The 13,204-nt window shown below is 43.2% G+C and overlaps 1 protein-coding gene across 1 annotated transcript in view; it reads left to right on the forward strand.

Moving 5' to 3' along the window:
- Window positions 1-13,204, forward strand: part of TENM4 (teneurin transmembrane protein 4) — a 901,855-nt gene that overhangs the window by 748,731 nt on the left and 139,920 nt on the right. Inside the window, exon 19 of the mRNA XM_054164697.1 lies at window positions 5,941-6,087. Coding sequence (XP_054020672.1) covers window positions 5,941-6,087 — 147 coding nt within the window. The remainder of the gene's footprint in view (window positions 1-5,940; window positions 6,088-13,204) is intronic.

Below are 13,204 nucleotides of genomic sequence, written 5' to 3' on the forward strand. Positions count from 1 at the left end.
ACATACTATATTTAGTGAGTATTTCAGTGGGTAACAGCTTAAGCAGCCTACTAGGAATAAAAGATTGGCTTTTAACATGCATGGCCTCTTTTGGAAAGATTAGCAATAGCTGAAACATTAAAAGTACATGGTTTTTACTTGGCTAGCTCCATGGTGTGCATTTTTCAAAACTAAATTACTCATGCCCTTTTGGCTTTCTTAATTATTAACATCCCTCTGGTTGAAATCCCTTCCCAGTAATCTTGTGTTGTCAAGGGTGAGCCTGATTTACTGCTGAATCTTTCCAACAGCTTTAACAGTAAACCAGTAAGGCACAGGAGATGCAGAATTGCTCATAAATTGGAGGGCAAGTTTCAGTGCTAAACATCAGCATCATTAAACCAAGGAACTCTAACTAGAATTGGAGTGGAGTCTTCCAAATTGCTCTCTAATTAATACTGGTAATGCTTAAAGTGAAGAGAGGTGCCTGCTGTTAAAGGGGTTCTGACTTTAGAGAGCATCATCCAGCATCCCTCTGGAGCTGATGGTACAGACACATAACTAATTCCTGTTGCTGGGTAGCAATTATACCTCAAAAAATAATCACATTAACAACTGTAGTCAGGCATATAAACATCTAGTCTGAAATATAAAGATGCTGATCATTTGAGCTCAGGATGGCTGCAAGGTGATGTCTTTGGGCTGCTCATCAAGCTTGACAAGCAGTAAGAACCTGAGATCTGACCGCAGCCAGTTTCCCCATTTGTACAATTACAAGCAATAGAAGCTCTGGCAAGTAACTTTTTAATCTTTGCCTGATTAACAGTTTATGGATTCCTACCATCACAAAATATCATGGTTTGAGTGCTTTCCAGAACACTTTACTGAGTTTCTCAGAATTTGCAGGAATCAGCTAATGCTTTGCTCTTCCGCTTCAGTCCTACAGACGTTCTGCAGCTCACTTATTGATTCTTGTTCTCTCAAGCTCCAAGTTCCAGGTGTTTGCATCTTCACACACTGCACTCAGCCATATCCTGAACTCAACCACTATTGGCACTTGCTAGAACATCCATCAGTGCTTTCATATTGACAATGGAGGAATGATAATAGCCTTATCTTTTAAGTCCAGTTTCAAGTGGCAATGAGGCTTGGCTTGAGGAAAAAATCCCCTTGAACATTGTTTATAATTGGACTAATTAGAGAAAGCCTTAACTGTACAGATCATTAAGAACAGATTATTTCACCAACAGTCTTAAAGTGACAGGATAATTTCTTACTCTGGTGACAGTCTCCTTGGACTGACAGTCTTCCCTTGTCTACTTCGAAATTAGTCCACGTTCTATATCGCTTCCCTGGCCTGCACTGTCTCTTGCTTGGCAGCCCTGACATCTTTGTGAATGTCCTGCAGTACTGCCATCATTCAGATGTGCATTTATGTGTTCCAGTTGGAAACTCACATGTAGGATTGACCACCAGCACCACCTCAAAAAGCCCTATCCATTTATTTAATTCTATTAATCACCCAAGTACCCTTAACAAACACAAACAGGAAGAATGGGTTATTAGTGGCTCTGGGGATGAGAAATCAGAGCTGCAAGCTTATGGTGGTGTAAACCTATGAGGATTAAGCCATCCTGCTGTGCTGAAATTCAGAAGCACTTTGGAGACAAGATGATCTTTTTGCTTTATTCCCCAGCATGGGGGAAAGGAGAGGATAAAGTTTATCTGTTTCATCCCTTTTTGTGAAGTGCTTTGAAGTGCACTGTTTGTGGGATAGGAAACACTGTATATTGTTGTCTTTGCAGTGCTACTGGTGGTCAAGTCTTTATGCAGTGAACCAGTTTGGAAATGGTAGTACTTACAAGTCCATTCTCCTAGGTATATTGGCCTACACATCCATATTATATTCTTTCTAAAGGTGTGAGTCCTCTGGTAGCTGCTGTTTAATTGTGTTACTCTCTATTAGTGGTTTCCTTTATCATTACTTCTGAAAACTCTCTACTACCAAACCCATGACACAGGAGAGGTACAACTTAATCCTCACAGCACTGATACTTTGCTGTATCTTGTAATGTAAGATCTGAATATCTTGTAATGTTAATATCTGAAAGCTTTTATGTTCATGAATCTGTGAAGAGGATTTTATCTGTCATTAAGAAACAGTTCTTTCTGGCTCCTCGACAGAGATTTATCTCACTAGGAAACAGAGATGACTCTTTCCATAGTGGGAAGGGGTAAACTTGCTTTCTAGACTTGAAAGATGTCAGGAGACTAGAAGATGAAATTGCAGGTGGGAGTTATGCTGCTTTAGGTGTCTACAGCATAGATGCTTATATCTTGTCTGGTCACGCTGAATCCCTTTATAGTCAATAAGAAGAATAGATATTTGGGAAAGCATACTTTCATGAGGTACTTGTCCTCTGTCTCTCATCTCCTGACTGATGCTATTCTCTATCTGCTTTCTGAGATGCTTAGTTTCCTTGCATCCAGATCAAGAAGATTCAGAAGAAATCCTGAAAGTCCATTAAAATGCTCACAAATGCATTTCATATAAACAGTGAATTACCCTGAAAATTCAAAGACAAGGGACTGAAAGGGGTCTCCTCAGTCAGAGTCCAGTCCTGTGCTGTCAAGGGCAACCACACTATGTAAACCTTTGGATAAATTTGCCATGGATAGATAAATGGATAGGTCAATGAGGCTTCTTCTCCTTAATACTCTTACTGGGAGGCTACACGAAAATTTTGTTCCTTTGATCCTGGCATATATTTTTTTTTCTAATTTCCAACCAGAATTTATTACTGCTTGGTTTATGTTCATTTGTTCTTCTGCCAGTGTTACACTCTTTAGCTTAAATAGTTGATGTCCCTTCTCAGTGTTCATCTGTTTCATGAATTTGTGGTAAACAATCTTAGTCTCTTCCGCTTTTGCTGTGCTAAAGTAGACAAATCAAGCTCTTGTAATTTCCTCAGATGCAGAAGGTACCTCATCCAAATCATATCCATTATTTTCTATCACTCTAAATCCTCCCTCTCCTAAGCCTGGAAGAGAAGAGCACATGCAGTTCCATATGAGCTCCTGATTTTTGCAGTTCTAGTAGTTTTTCCTTATACTTACTGGCCATGCCTCATTTGAAGATCATTTGCTTTTTTCAGTCTTAGAGCAAGTGATCAGTCACTGCAGTATCTTTTCTGTCTAATAATGGTAGATCTTTGCACTTGAGATCTTTGTTTATGAAATGCAAATATAACTGAAACAGGAACAATACAATAGAATTGCTCTTTTCCCTCTGAAATTTCATCATGTGACATTTCATAGGCTTAACTTAAACTGCTTTTAGGATTTGGATCTGTTCCTACATGGCTTGGAACCAAACTCAGAGAGACTTTTTGTCTATAGCTCCCATCAAAAAATTATTAAACTTATCTTCTTCCCACTGCAGAAAATAAAATACTGCTCCAGGATTTAAACTGGGTTTAAAAAAATCTAGTGGTATCCAACCCTACTCTTATCCTTCTGCACTGGTGTCTTGAACTTCTAATCTACCAACTCCTTTTGGTTCTCACTGCACTCCTGTTCACGTCAATGCCAGAGCACCCATGCAAGGAGTTTTCTGCTCACCCTCTTCAACTGCAGGATAGAAAATAACTCCCTAGGATGGGTTATAAATAGTTCAAGCAAGTGAAAACATGAGGTGTGCTCAGTGATGATGCAGCAGCCAAACTCTAATGGAGCTTTGCAAAAGACACATAAAGTGAGATTTCTGCAGAGGTTTCTCATTTTTTAATTTAGGCAGATTTATAAACTGGGAAATAAAATTCCTATCTTTACTGTCTGGATGGTCCCATCCAGACTGAATTTATCTACTCCAAAGCAGGATTACCTACCCAGCCAAGTAATTTTAACAGATTATTTTAACAATACATTTCTTTCATTCCCCAAAACAGCTGAATGCTTTCAGCTTATACTGAAAGTAGAGAACAAACATATGAATTAGCTCTAGCATGGAAAGAAAATCAGAATCAGTGGTTTAAAGTTTGGCACTGTTGTAAGTAACTGAAGACAGGATATTAAAATGGAGGATTTCCAGTAGCCTTCCCTATAAATAGTTCTTCTATAGTGTAGACATGCTAATGCAGCATACACACACAGATCTATAGATTGCACACACATAAGCATGCTCACACATACTTACACATTTTATAAGACTGATGTGCAACAAATATGTTTATAAGTGAAAAAAATACTTAAGATCCTTTTAAAGGACTTTTTCTTATCACCTTTTATTTTTTTCCCATCTGATCCCTGCAAATCTGTCACTTGTTAGAAAAACAATTCTAGAAAAGGTTGGAAGCTCACCATGAAATAATTCTTCAGTTACAAGGCACTTCTGAATGGACACAAATGAACACACAAAAATGTGATGTGCTCTATGTTGTGTCTCAGCACTTTTAGGGCAGACCCTCATCAACCAGATGTGGCAATAGCTTTCACCTCTTTGTCATCAGGTTGTAACCCTTTAGGACAGAATAATCATAAACAAAGAATGGAAAGAACCTCTGGAGATCATCTGGTTCAACCTGCCTGCTAAAACAGGGTCACCCAGAGCAGGTTGTAAAGGACCATGTCCAGGTGGGTTTTGAAAGTCTCCAGAAAAGAAGACTTCACAGCCTCTCTGGGCAGTCTGTTCACTGCTCCATCACCCTCACATGAAAAAGGTTTTTCTTTTCATTCAGATGGAACTTCCTGTGTTGTTTACACAGTTCACAAACAAACCTGTCTTGCAAAGCTGAGGGCCTGAAGAAAATCAAACTGTATGGCAGGATTGCACAACACATATAAAGAGAGAAGGTATTAAAACAGGGCTTAGGAAGACTGAATTGTGTTCCTGGTATAATCAGTCCCGCTGAGTGACCTTGACAGTCACTTCAGTCCCTTGTACTTCAATTTCCAAAGCTGTAAAATGTGTCTTACATTTCTGACAGCTTCTTGGTAAAGATTTTTGATCTCTGCAGGTAAAAAGCCCCTAGAGCTGTAGAAGTTAAGCAGCCTCCCTCCCACTGCTGCTTACTGTGGAAATTACCCTGCAATTTTCTTGGGGGGAGGGGTGGGAGGTAGGGATGATGAAGGGGAGAAAAGGAGGGAAATCTCAGTGGGGGGTCATCAGATGAGAAATATCAAACCCTAGTGAGCAGCCTGGGAGCTTGGTGTTCATCCACCCTAAGTTTTAGCACCAAAGAAACACCTAAGCTCTCTGTAGTTAGTGGGGAGAAATGGATGTTTCCAGAGTTTGCTTCTGCTCATCAGGATGGGCATCTGACACACATGATGGGGTTTATGCCATGGGTCAGTCTGTTTCTCTGCTGACTACAGAGAGAGTTGCAAGTCTCTCTGGTATAGAGGAACTGTAATTGAGTGAGATAAATCCCACCCCAAATGACTACAGCAGAAATATTGGGTGTTTTCCAAATACTTTCTTGCATAGGAAATGCCTTCCCTTTCCAGCCAGCTTTGACTGCTTACCAGTCTGAGGTCTCAATATTGCTGGAAGCCAATTGGTTTACCCTGCTGGGTGATAGGAACTTCAACCCCATGTGCAATTTAAGTAACCCAAGTAACTCCAAATCTCAATCTTAGAAAGCAAATCTTTGAGAGCCTTGGAGGGGAAGCTGGGTTTTACAATCAGTGAAGCAGGAAGAACTCCCTGCCTCTCTGCAGCTCACCATTCCCCTGATCCAATTAGCGAGGCTGTGCTGTGAGGACCTCCTGGGAGATAGCAGCCCATTGAGTGGCTCTCACCATCTCCTAAACTGGGACAGTTCACTCCAGGTGGGAAGACACCAAGTAGAAGCGGAGAAATAAACTGAAGGCAAAGGGGAAGAGCTGTTTAATTAGCCCCTTTCCAGGCTACATTGCTTTGTCTTTGCAGTGCATTTGAAGGTGTGGCTGTTTGCCTTGCAGAGGGATGTCCTGGCTTGTGCAACGGCAACGGCAGATGCACCCTGGACATGAATGGCTGGCACTGTGTCTGCCAGCTGGGCTGGAGAGGAGCCGGCTGCGACACTTCCATGGAGACGGCATGCGGCGATGGCAAAGACAACGACGGAGGTAGGACACCAGCACATGTGAGCTGTCAGGCTTCACAGAGCCTGGAAGCCTTGCACAGTGAGCAGTCAGCTGGGCTTGATTCTGCAGGGCAGATTGTTTTTTGACAGCTGGTGGAGAACAGACAGCACTGCCTGCCAGGCTGACTCAGCCAGAGTGGATCTGAATTCAAATGAAATGGATTCGGACTTGGGATTCGAGGGCTGGAGAGGGAGGTTTGTTTATCCTCTAATCAAGTCCATACACCAGAGCAGGCAGAGGCTATGCAGTCCACCCCAGCCAGGTTGCTCAGCACTGACATGATGGGACCACCTCAGACAGTATATGTCCTGGACTGTTGAAACTTTGGCCTCACTGCCTGAGGTTTTCATCGAGGTTCTCTGGTAGGCCACTACTGACTTGGGGTGGATGTTTTGCAGAAACTCAGAGGGTTTGGTGACTGATCCCCATGCCCACAAGCCATCCAATCCCTCTCGAACCATGTTTTATTGATTAGGGTTCCATATATAATGATGTCAGGCATGTGAATAATAGCTCTGCGTAATGCAAACTTAATATTCAGAGTTATCTCATTACAAAGGAAACTATGGTGCAGTGTGAAGGTTTGAATTAGAGGGCAGGATATGAGATATTAAATTTAAGGCATAAGGGAGACTGCATAATTTGTTTTGTTGTCACTCAGCAAAAGGCTTTGTAAACCACAAGTCTGGGCCAGGACCCAGACTGTGAATTGGAGACTGCATTTGCAAGCCTCTGTTTTATCATACTTGCAAGAGCAGTACAGTTAAGAAAAAATATTAAAAAAAATAGCCAAGCCAAGACTGTGATTATCTGCTTCACAGCAACTGGGATTCTGATTGAATATTTAAAATACTTCTGCACATCTGGCATAGCAAATGGACCAAATTATCCCTTTAGAGAAGATGGGAAAAATCGGAGAACCAAACAAAGAGTGAGCACTATAAAACAAAGGTCACTTTTTGCCTCATATGAAACTGAATGTCACTGTAGTCCTCTGTCCTACTTATAGCTGACACAGGACAGCAATAAAGTTCATCACATCAGTTGTGTGAAAAAATGCTAAATAAAAGCTGAGGATAATCCCACTTTCCATGGAAAAATATAACCAGCAAAAAGCCTGTGAAGAGAGAGGGAAGAAGGAGCAATCCGGTCTTACATAGTGTAGACGATGACCAGACTCTGAGCGGGTTGGTGGAACACCATCACCTTGTATCTCCTGGTTCAAGGTGCTAACCTGGTAGCTGGGTTCCCTTCACCTTGAAACAGGCCATGTTGCCTTGTTAGCCTGGGAGGACAGCAGTAGACAGGAGAGACAATGGACATCGACATGTTTACAACTTAGTGCTCATCAGCTGCTAGCTTGCATTTGGTGAACTTGTATGGAGCAGTGGTGTACACAGCTAGAGCAGAGCAACTGACAGGTTGTAGCACGTTGCCTGGTGACAGCTTATTCATGTGTCAGACCCATAGATGAGTGCTGGTTTTACTGTTGGTGCACTGCAAACAATGCACATACATGGTGTGCTTTGCAGAGTGCAGATAATCCATGTCACACGTTGTGCTCTTCCTCTGAGTTTGCTGCAGTACTCGTAAGGACTCTCTTCAGCTGGAAAGTGGAACAGTGGGATATGTTTACCTTTTAAACTTGATTTTTCTGCATTTTTATGGGCCATTTTTATTTGTGGGCTCAAACCTAGAACTTCAACTCCTGAGATGTAGGGGTATGACCATTGGTGAGCATTTCTGCTGAGTTCCTTGTTTAGGGATTTGAATACAGTCCCATGGACTCATGAAGAAAAAGTGATTCTGGACCTATTTCCTATTTTCTGATTTAGATAGCAAGGCAGCTGGGGACATTTGTAGAACATCTAAAGAATAATTGAGGTTGGAAGAAACCTCCAGCAGCTAGCTAATTCAGTGCCCTGCTTAAAGCAATTAGAATCACGTCAGGTTGCTCAAGACTATCCAGTCAACTCTTGAAAACCTCCAAGGATTAAGATTCTACCTCTCTTGGCAGCCTGCTGCAGTATATGACCGTCATTACAGGAAACTTTTTTCTCCTAATATCTAATCATAACTTTTCCATTATGAAACTTGATATCTTTTACCGTTTGTCCAGCATCATCTGAGACTTCCTAGAGTAATCCAGCTGGCTTCTGGCTTCCCATTCACAGTATCCTGGATCTCTAGTACACAAGATAGATAGATACATAGATAGGCATGTGTATTTCTTGTGTGACTGCAGACTTTGGATTCTTCAGATATCCAAAGGCAACTAATTCAAATGACAGTAGGTACCTGTGTTTTAGAAGTAAAATTGAACCCATATTCACTTTGTCACCACAAGCATTTTTGGGATCCCATAAGAGTCTCTGGAGTGATACCTGCTCAGGGATGGAGAAAGGTGCTTTATTTTGGTTCAGTGTAAAGGATTTCAAGGCTGTATGCTGAGTTTTAGATTGGATATTAGAAACATCTGTTTATGGAAGGAGTGGTCAGGCATTAGAATAGAATAGAATTAACCAGGTTGGAAAAGACCTTCGAGATCATCAAGTCCAACCTATCACCCAACACCATCTAATCAACTAAACAGTGGCACCAAGGGTCTCATCCAGTCTCCTCTTAAACACCTCCAGTGATGGCGACTCCACCACCTCCCAGGACAGCCCATTCCAATGGCCAGTCTCTTTCTGTCAAGAACTTCTTCCTAACATCCAGCCTAAACCTCCCCCAGAGCAGCTTGAGACTGTGTCCTCTTGTTCTGCTGCTGGTTTCCTGGGAGAACATACCAACCCCCACCTGGCTACAACCTCCTTTCAGGTAGTTGTAGAGAGCAATAAGGTCTCCCCTGAGCCTCCTCTTCTCCAGGCTAAGCAACCCCAGCTCCCTTAGCCTCTCCTCACAGGGCTGTGCTCCAAACCCCTCCCCAGCTTTGTTGCCCTTCTCTGGACACGTTCCAGCAACTCAACATCTTTCCTAAACTGAGGGGCCCAGAACTGGACACAGTACTTCAGGTGTGGCCTAGCCAGTACTGCCCAAGGAAGTGGTGGAGTCACCATCCCTGGAGGCATTGAAGAAGACGTTGTGGGCATGGCACCTCAGAATCACAGAATGCATCCAGACCTCAAAGATCATTTTCAGGGATTGGAACCACCCAGGGAGGTGGTTGAACAGCCAACCCTGGATGTGGTTTGGATGTGATGCAAGGGAGTTTGATTTAGGGGTGAACCTTGTAGAGTAGGGTTATCAGTTGGACTTGGTGATCCTGAGGGTCTTTTCCAACCTGAATGTTTCTGTGATTCTGTGATCATTCAGTCCAACCCTCGACCCAGCACTGAAGGATCAACACTAAACCAAGTGCCAGGTTCACACACTATTTAAATACCTCCATGGACAGTGACTCCACCACTGCTCTGGGCAGACTATTCCAACGTTTGAGAACCCTTTCAGTGAAGAAATATTTCCTAACTTCTGTCCTAAACCTCCCTTGGCACATCTTGAAACCATTTCCTCTAGTCCTGTTGCTTTACACCAGGGAGAAAGGCTGACCTCCTTCTCGCTCCAGCCTCCCTTGAGATAGTTGTAGAGAGCAATGAGGTCTTCCCTCAACCTCCTCTTCTCCAAACTGAACAAACTCAGCTCCCTCAAACACTCCTCATAGGCCATGTGCTCCAGCCCCTTCATGAGCCTCACTGCCCTTCTCGGAACACACTCCAGCACCTCAGTGTCCTTCTTATCATGAGGAGCCTGTAACTGAACACAATACTTGAGGTGTGGCCTCACCAGTGCTGAGTACAGGAGGATGATCGCCTCCCTTCAGGACATGGTTTAATGGCCATGGTGGTCTTAGGTTGATGGTTGAACTCTTTTCCAACCAAAACAATTCTATGATTCTGTGGTTTGATGATCCTCCCTTTGAGCTATTTCAGATGTCATCTCAAAGTTGCTTACTTCCTGCACAGAGCAGCACCTCTCAAAACTGAGACACCATGGTGGGGCTCTTCATGCTACAGGGGGGTTCCCTCCGCCTGAGCTCCTCAGAAGCTGCTTCTTGTGCTGTGGTATTGAGTGTCAGCTAGCCAAGATCCCTGCAGCCGGAAATTCCTTGGGATAATGGTAGCTGAAGTCAGAATCCTTTTCATCAAATCCCAGCCTAATCATACCCTGAGGCAGACGGGTACCAAATTACAGGGTGTGTTTTCCTCTTAAGTCTGGAGGCTGCTCAGATAAACAATAACAAGCTAAGCAGAAAGACTCGCTGAAATGTACTCTCTGTTCAGGTTAGAAAAAAGGTGTCTGGGAGAGCAGTCCTCTCTCCTCACAGGGGTGTCATTTGTCAAAGCTAGCACTTAGGTTTCACACCCAGATCCACTTTATTTACACTTTTAAACATAAAGCCCATCGACTTGAAAGGGATCATAGCAAGTAACTGAGAGCAGGTCATCATCCAATATCAGTCAAGGGAAAACAGTGCAGTGACAGAGCTGTAACAATCTGCGTGAAAGGCTGGGATTTGGCACGTTTGACCTAAGAGGCCACCTGTATTACAACAAATGGAAGGTGTTTCCTTAAAACAAGCTGAGAAAAGTGGTTCTGGCCTCTCTTTGGCAGAAAATAACCTCTCTAATTCATGGCTGTGAACACTCACTACCTGAGAGTAGTCCTGTCTCACCCCACACTGAGTGCTCTGTCATGTGCTAGAAGAAAGAGAAGTTTGAAGGTTTAAATGACCAAGGAAATTATCTTCTGTGACAAGTCCTAGCAGCAGAGTGAAGAGCATTTGACAAAACCTTGAGAAGAGGCTGATATTCCATGGGCTAAATATGGGTTCTGCTGCATTTGTAGACTCTTCTGTTAGGAAAAGAGTGTACAGGAAAAATGGAGAGGTCGAGGATATTCTTCACAATCTCACAGATGTGATATTGGGCAGCAAAGCTGCATTAACCATCTTTGCTCCAGGCAAATCACCTAGGTATATGATTCCCTCTGTACTGAGAGCCAGCATTTCAGCCAGTTCGCCATTGTTCCAGTTTCCTAGGACAGGTGACTCCACCACTTCCCTGGGCAGCCTTTTCCAGGACTCGACAACCTGTTCAGTGAGGAAATTTTTCCTAATGTCGCATCTAAACCTCTCGTGACACAACTTGAGGCCATTTCTTCTCATCCTATCACTTGTTACTTGTGAGAAGAGACCAACCCCCGTGCTGCTGCAACCTCTTTTCAGTTAGTTGCAGAGAGCAATAAGGTCCTTGCTCAGCCTCCTTTTCTCCAGGCCAAAAACCCCCAGTTCCCTCAGACTCTCCTCATAATCCTTGTACTCTAGATGCTTCACCACCTTTATTGCTCTTCTTTGGATGTGCTCTGGCACCACAATGACTGTGTGATAGCAGTAAGGTGGAGACTTGGATAATGGTTTGGGACAGCAGCATTTCAAACTCTTTGGCAAAAGACATTTTGGCAGTGCACACTGACCTTTTCAACACCCAGGTGTCCACCATCTGCCCACCACACGCCAAATAATCCCTGAGAGAGCTGGCAGGAGTCTGCGTTGTTCCTTGCCAGTACATACGTTTACACCTGAAGGTAGTACGACCTGGAGGGTTGTAAAAGGAGTTGTAAAGAATCCAGGAGAAGTCCAGAGCACAACCCTTTGTCTTTGCAAATGTTTGAGCTGCAGACAAGGTGGTGAGGTGATTTCTGGTATTTGCTTCCTCCACACTGTTATGAAGCTTTACTTCATGCCTGCAAGGCTTTTATAGCAGGAGAAGATTGTCTCCTGGGCGTGATGTGGGAGCTGTCTACTTCCTTGAAACCATAAAAAATGATGCATTAATGTTCTTGCTACACTTATGAAGGGAAGTGTTGAGATCTGAACGCACCTGGGAAAAACAGCCATCATAAATTAGTATTTCCCATCACAGATAGATCCAGTCAAACAACAGGATCATCTTGGAGGAACCACAAAGCACTACTAAAAAGAGGAGATAGTCTTCTCTACCTGTCTAGTTGGTACAGTTTGTTATAAATCACCAACCTTCTCTTCCTCTGTTTTATGATGACTGTTAATCAAGCTTTCCTCGAGTAAGAGAACAAAATGACCATTCACATTTTCAGGTTTGAGCTCTTTTCTGGTTCACTGTTGGACAGTAACACCTGGGTGTCACCTGCTACTGGTTGTTAGCACTGGGGCTGTCAAGGTGGTGATGGTAACTCATGTATTACAGCATGCAGAAGCAAGTGTTGGTTGTGCCATTACAGATGATGATGTGTTGTGAACTGAGGGTCTAACAGTGGTTGCGGGTTCTCCTGACAGCTTGGGAGAGTTCTTGGAACTTCTGACTTGTCCTTAATGAAATGCCTTTGATTAATAGATTAAGAAAGAAAACGTGCAAGTGTCCTCTTTGTCAAAAGAAACTTACCATTGTCTTCTGAAATGAGGGAAGTTACTCATGGGGAGGAGGCACTGCTGACAGCTAAGAGATAACAAAAGGTGACACGAGCCATCTTCAGAAAATACAGGCTTGGACATGCATTTCACAAAGAATTTCTGCACCTGAAAAGAAGCTTAAACAGAGTTTGGCCATCAATACTCAAAGGAGAAACTCAAAAAACTCCACCAGATCTTCCTTATCACCTGAGGCAAAGCCTTGCCTCTTCCTGGGGCAGAAGGCACCCTTAAAATCGTAATGTCTTGTCACAAGTGTGACCAGCATGCAAAGCAGGCATGGCCACTTTCTTCTTGACCAGGATTTGAGAAATGTACCTACATCTAATGTATCTCAAACCACCTTCCAATCTGTGCCCAAATGATTCCCTGAACTGCAGCTGCCTTGGATTCAAGTCATAGAATACATTAGGGTGAATTTTTCAGCAGTAGCTTAACACTCGGAGCACTTGCCAAGAAATCGAGAGGCCTTGGTGACAAGGATATCTCAAGTGCTGAGGGTGTGAACCCATTGCTCCCACAAAATATTTCTAAGCTCTGAGTCATGTGTTCTCAGAGGAATCACTTTTGAGAGATGCTTTGGCTCCTTAAAGAGGCAGTTCCAGGTAGAATGTTGCATGTGCATTGATCAGGCTAAGACACCTACGCACTGCC

The sequence above is a fragment of the Dryobates pubescens genome, chromosome 10, assembly GCF_014839835.1.
Source record: "Dryobates pubescens isolate bDryPub1 chromosome 10, bDryPub1.pri, whole genome shotgun sequence".
Classification (NCBI taxonomy): Eukaryota; Metazoa; Chordata; class Aves; order Piciformes; family Picidae; genus Dryobates; species Dryobates pubescens.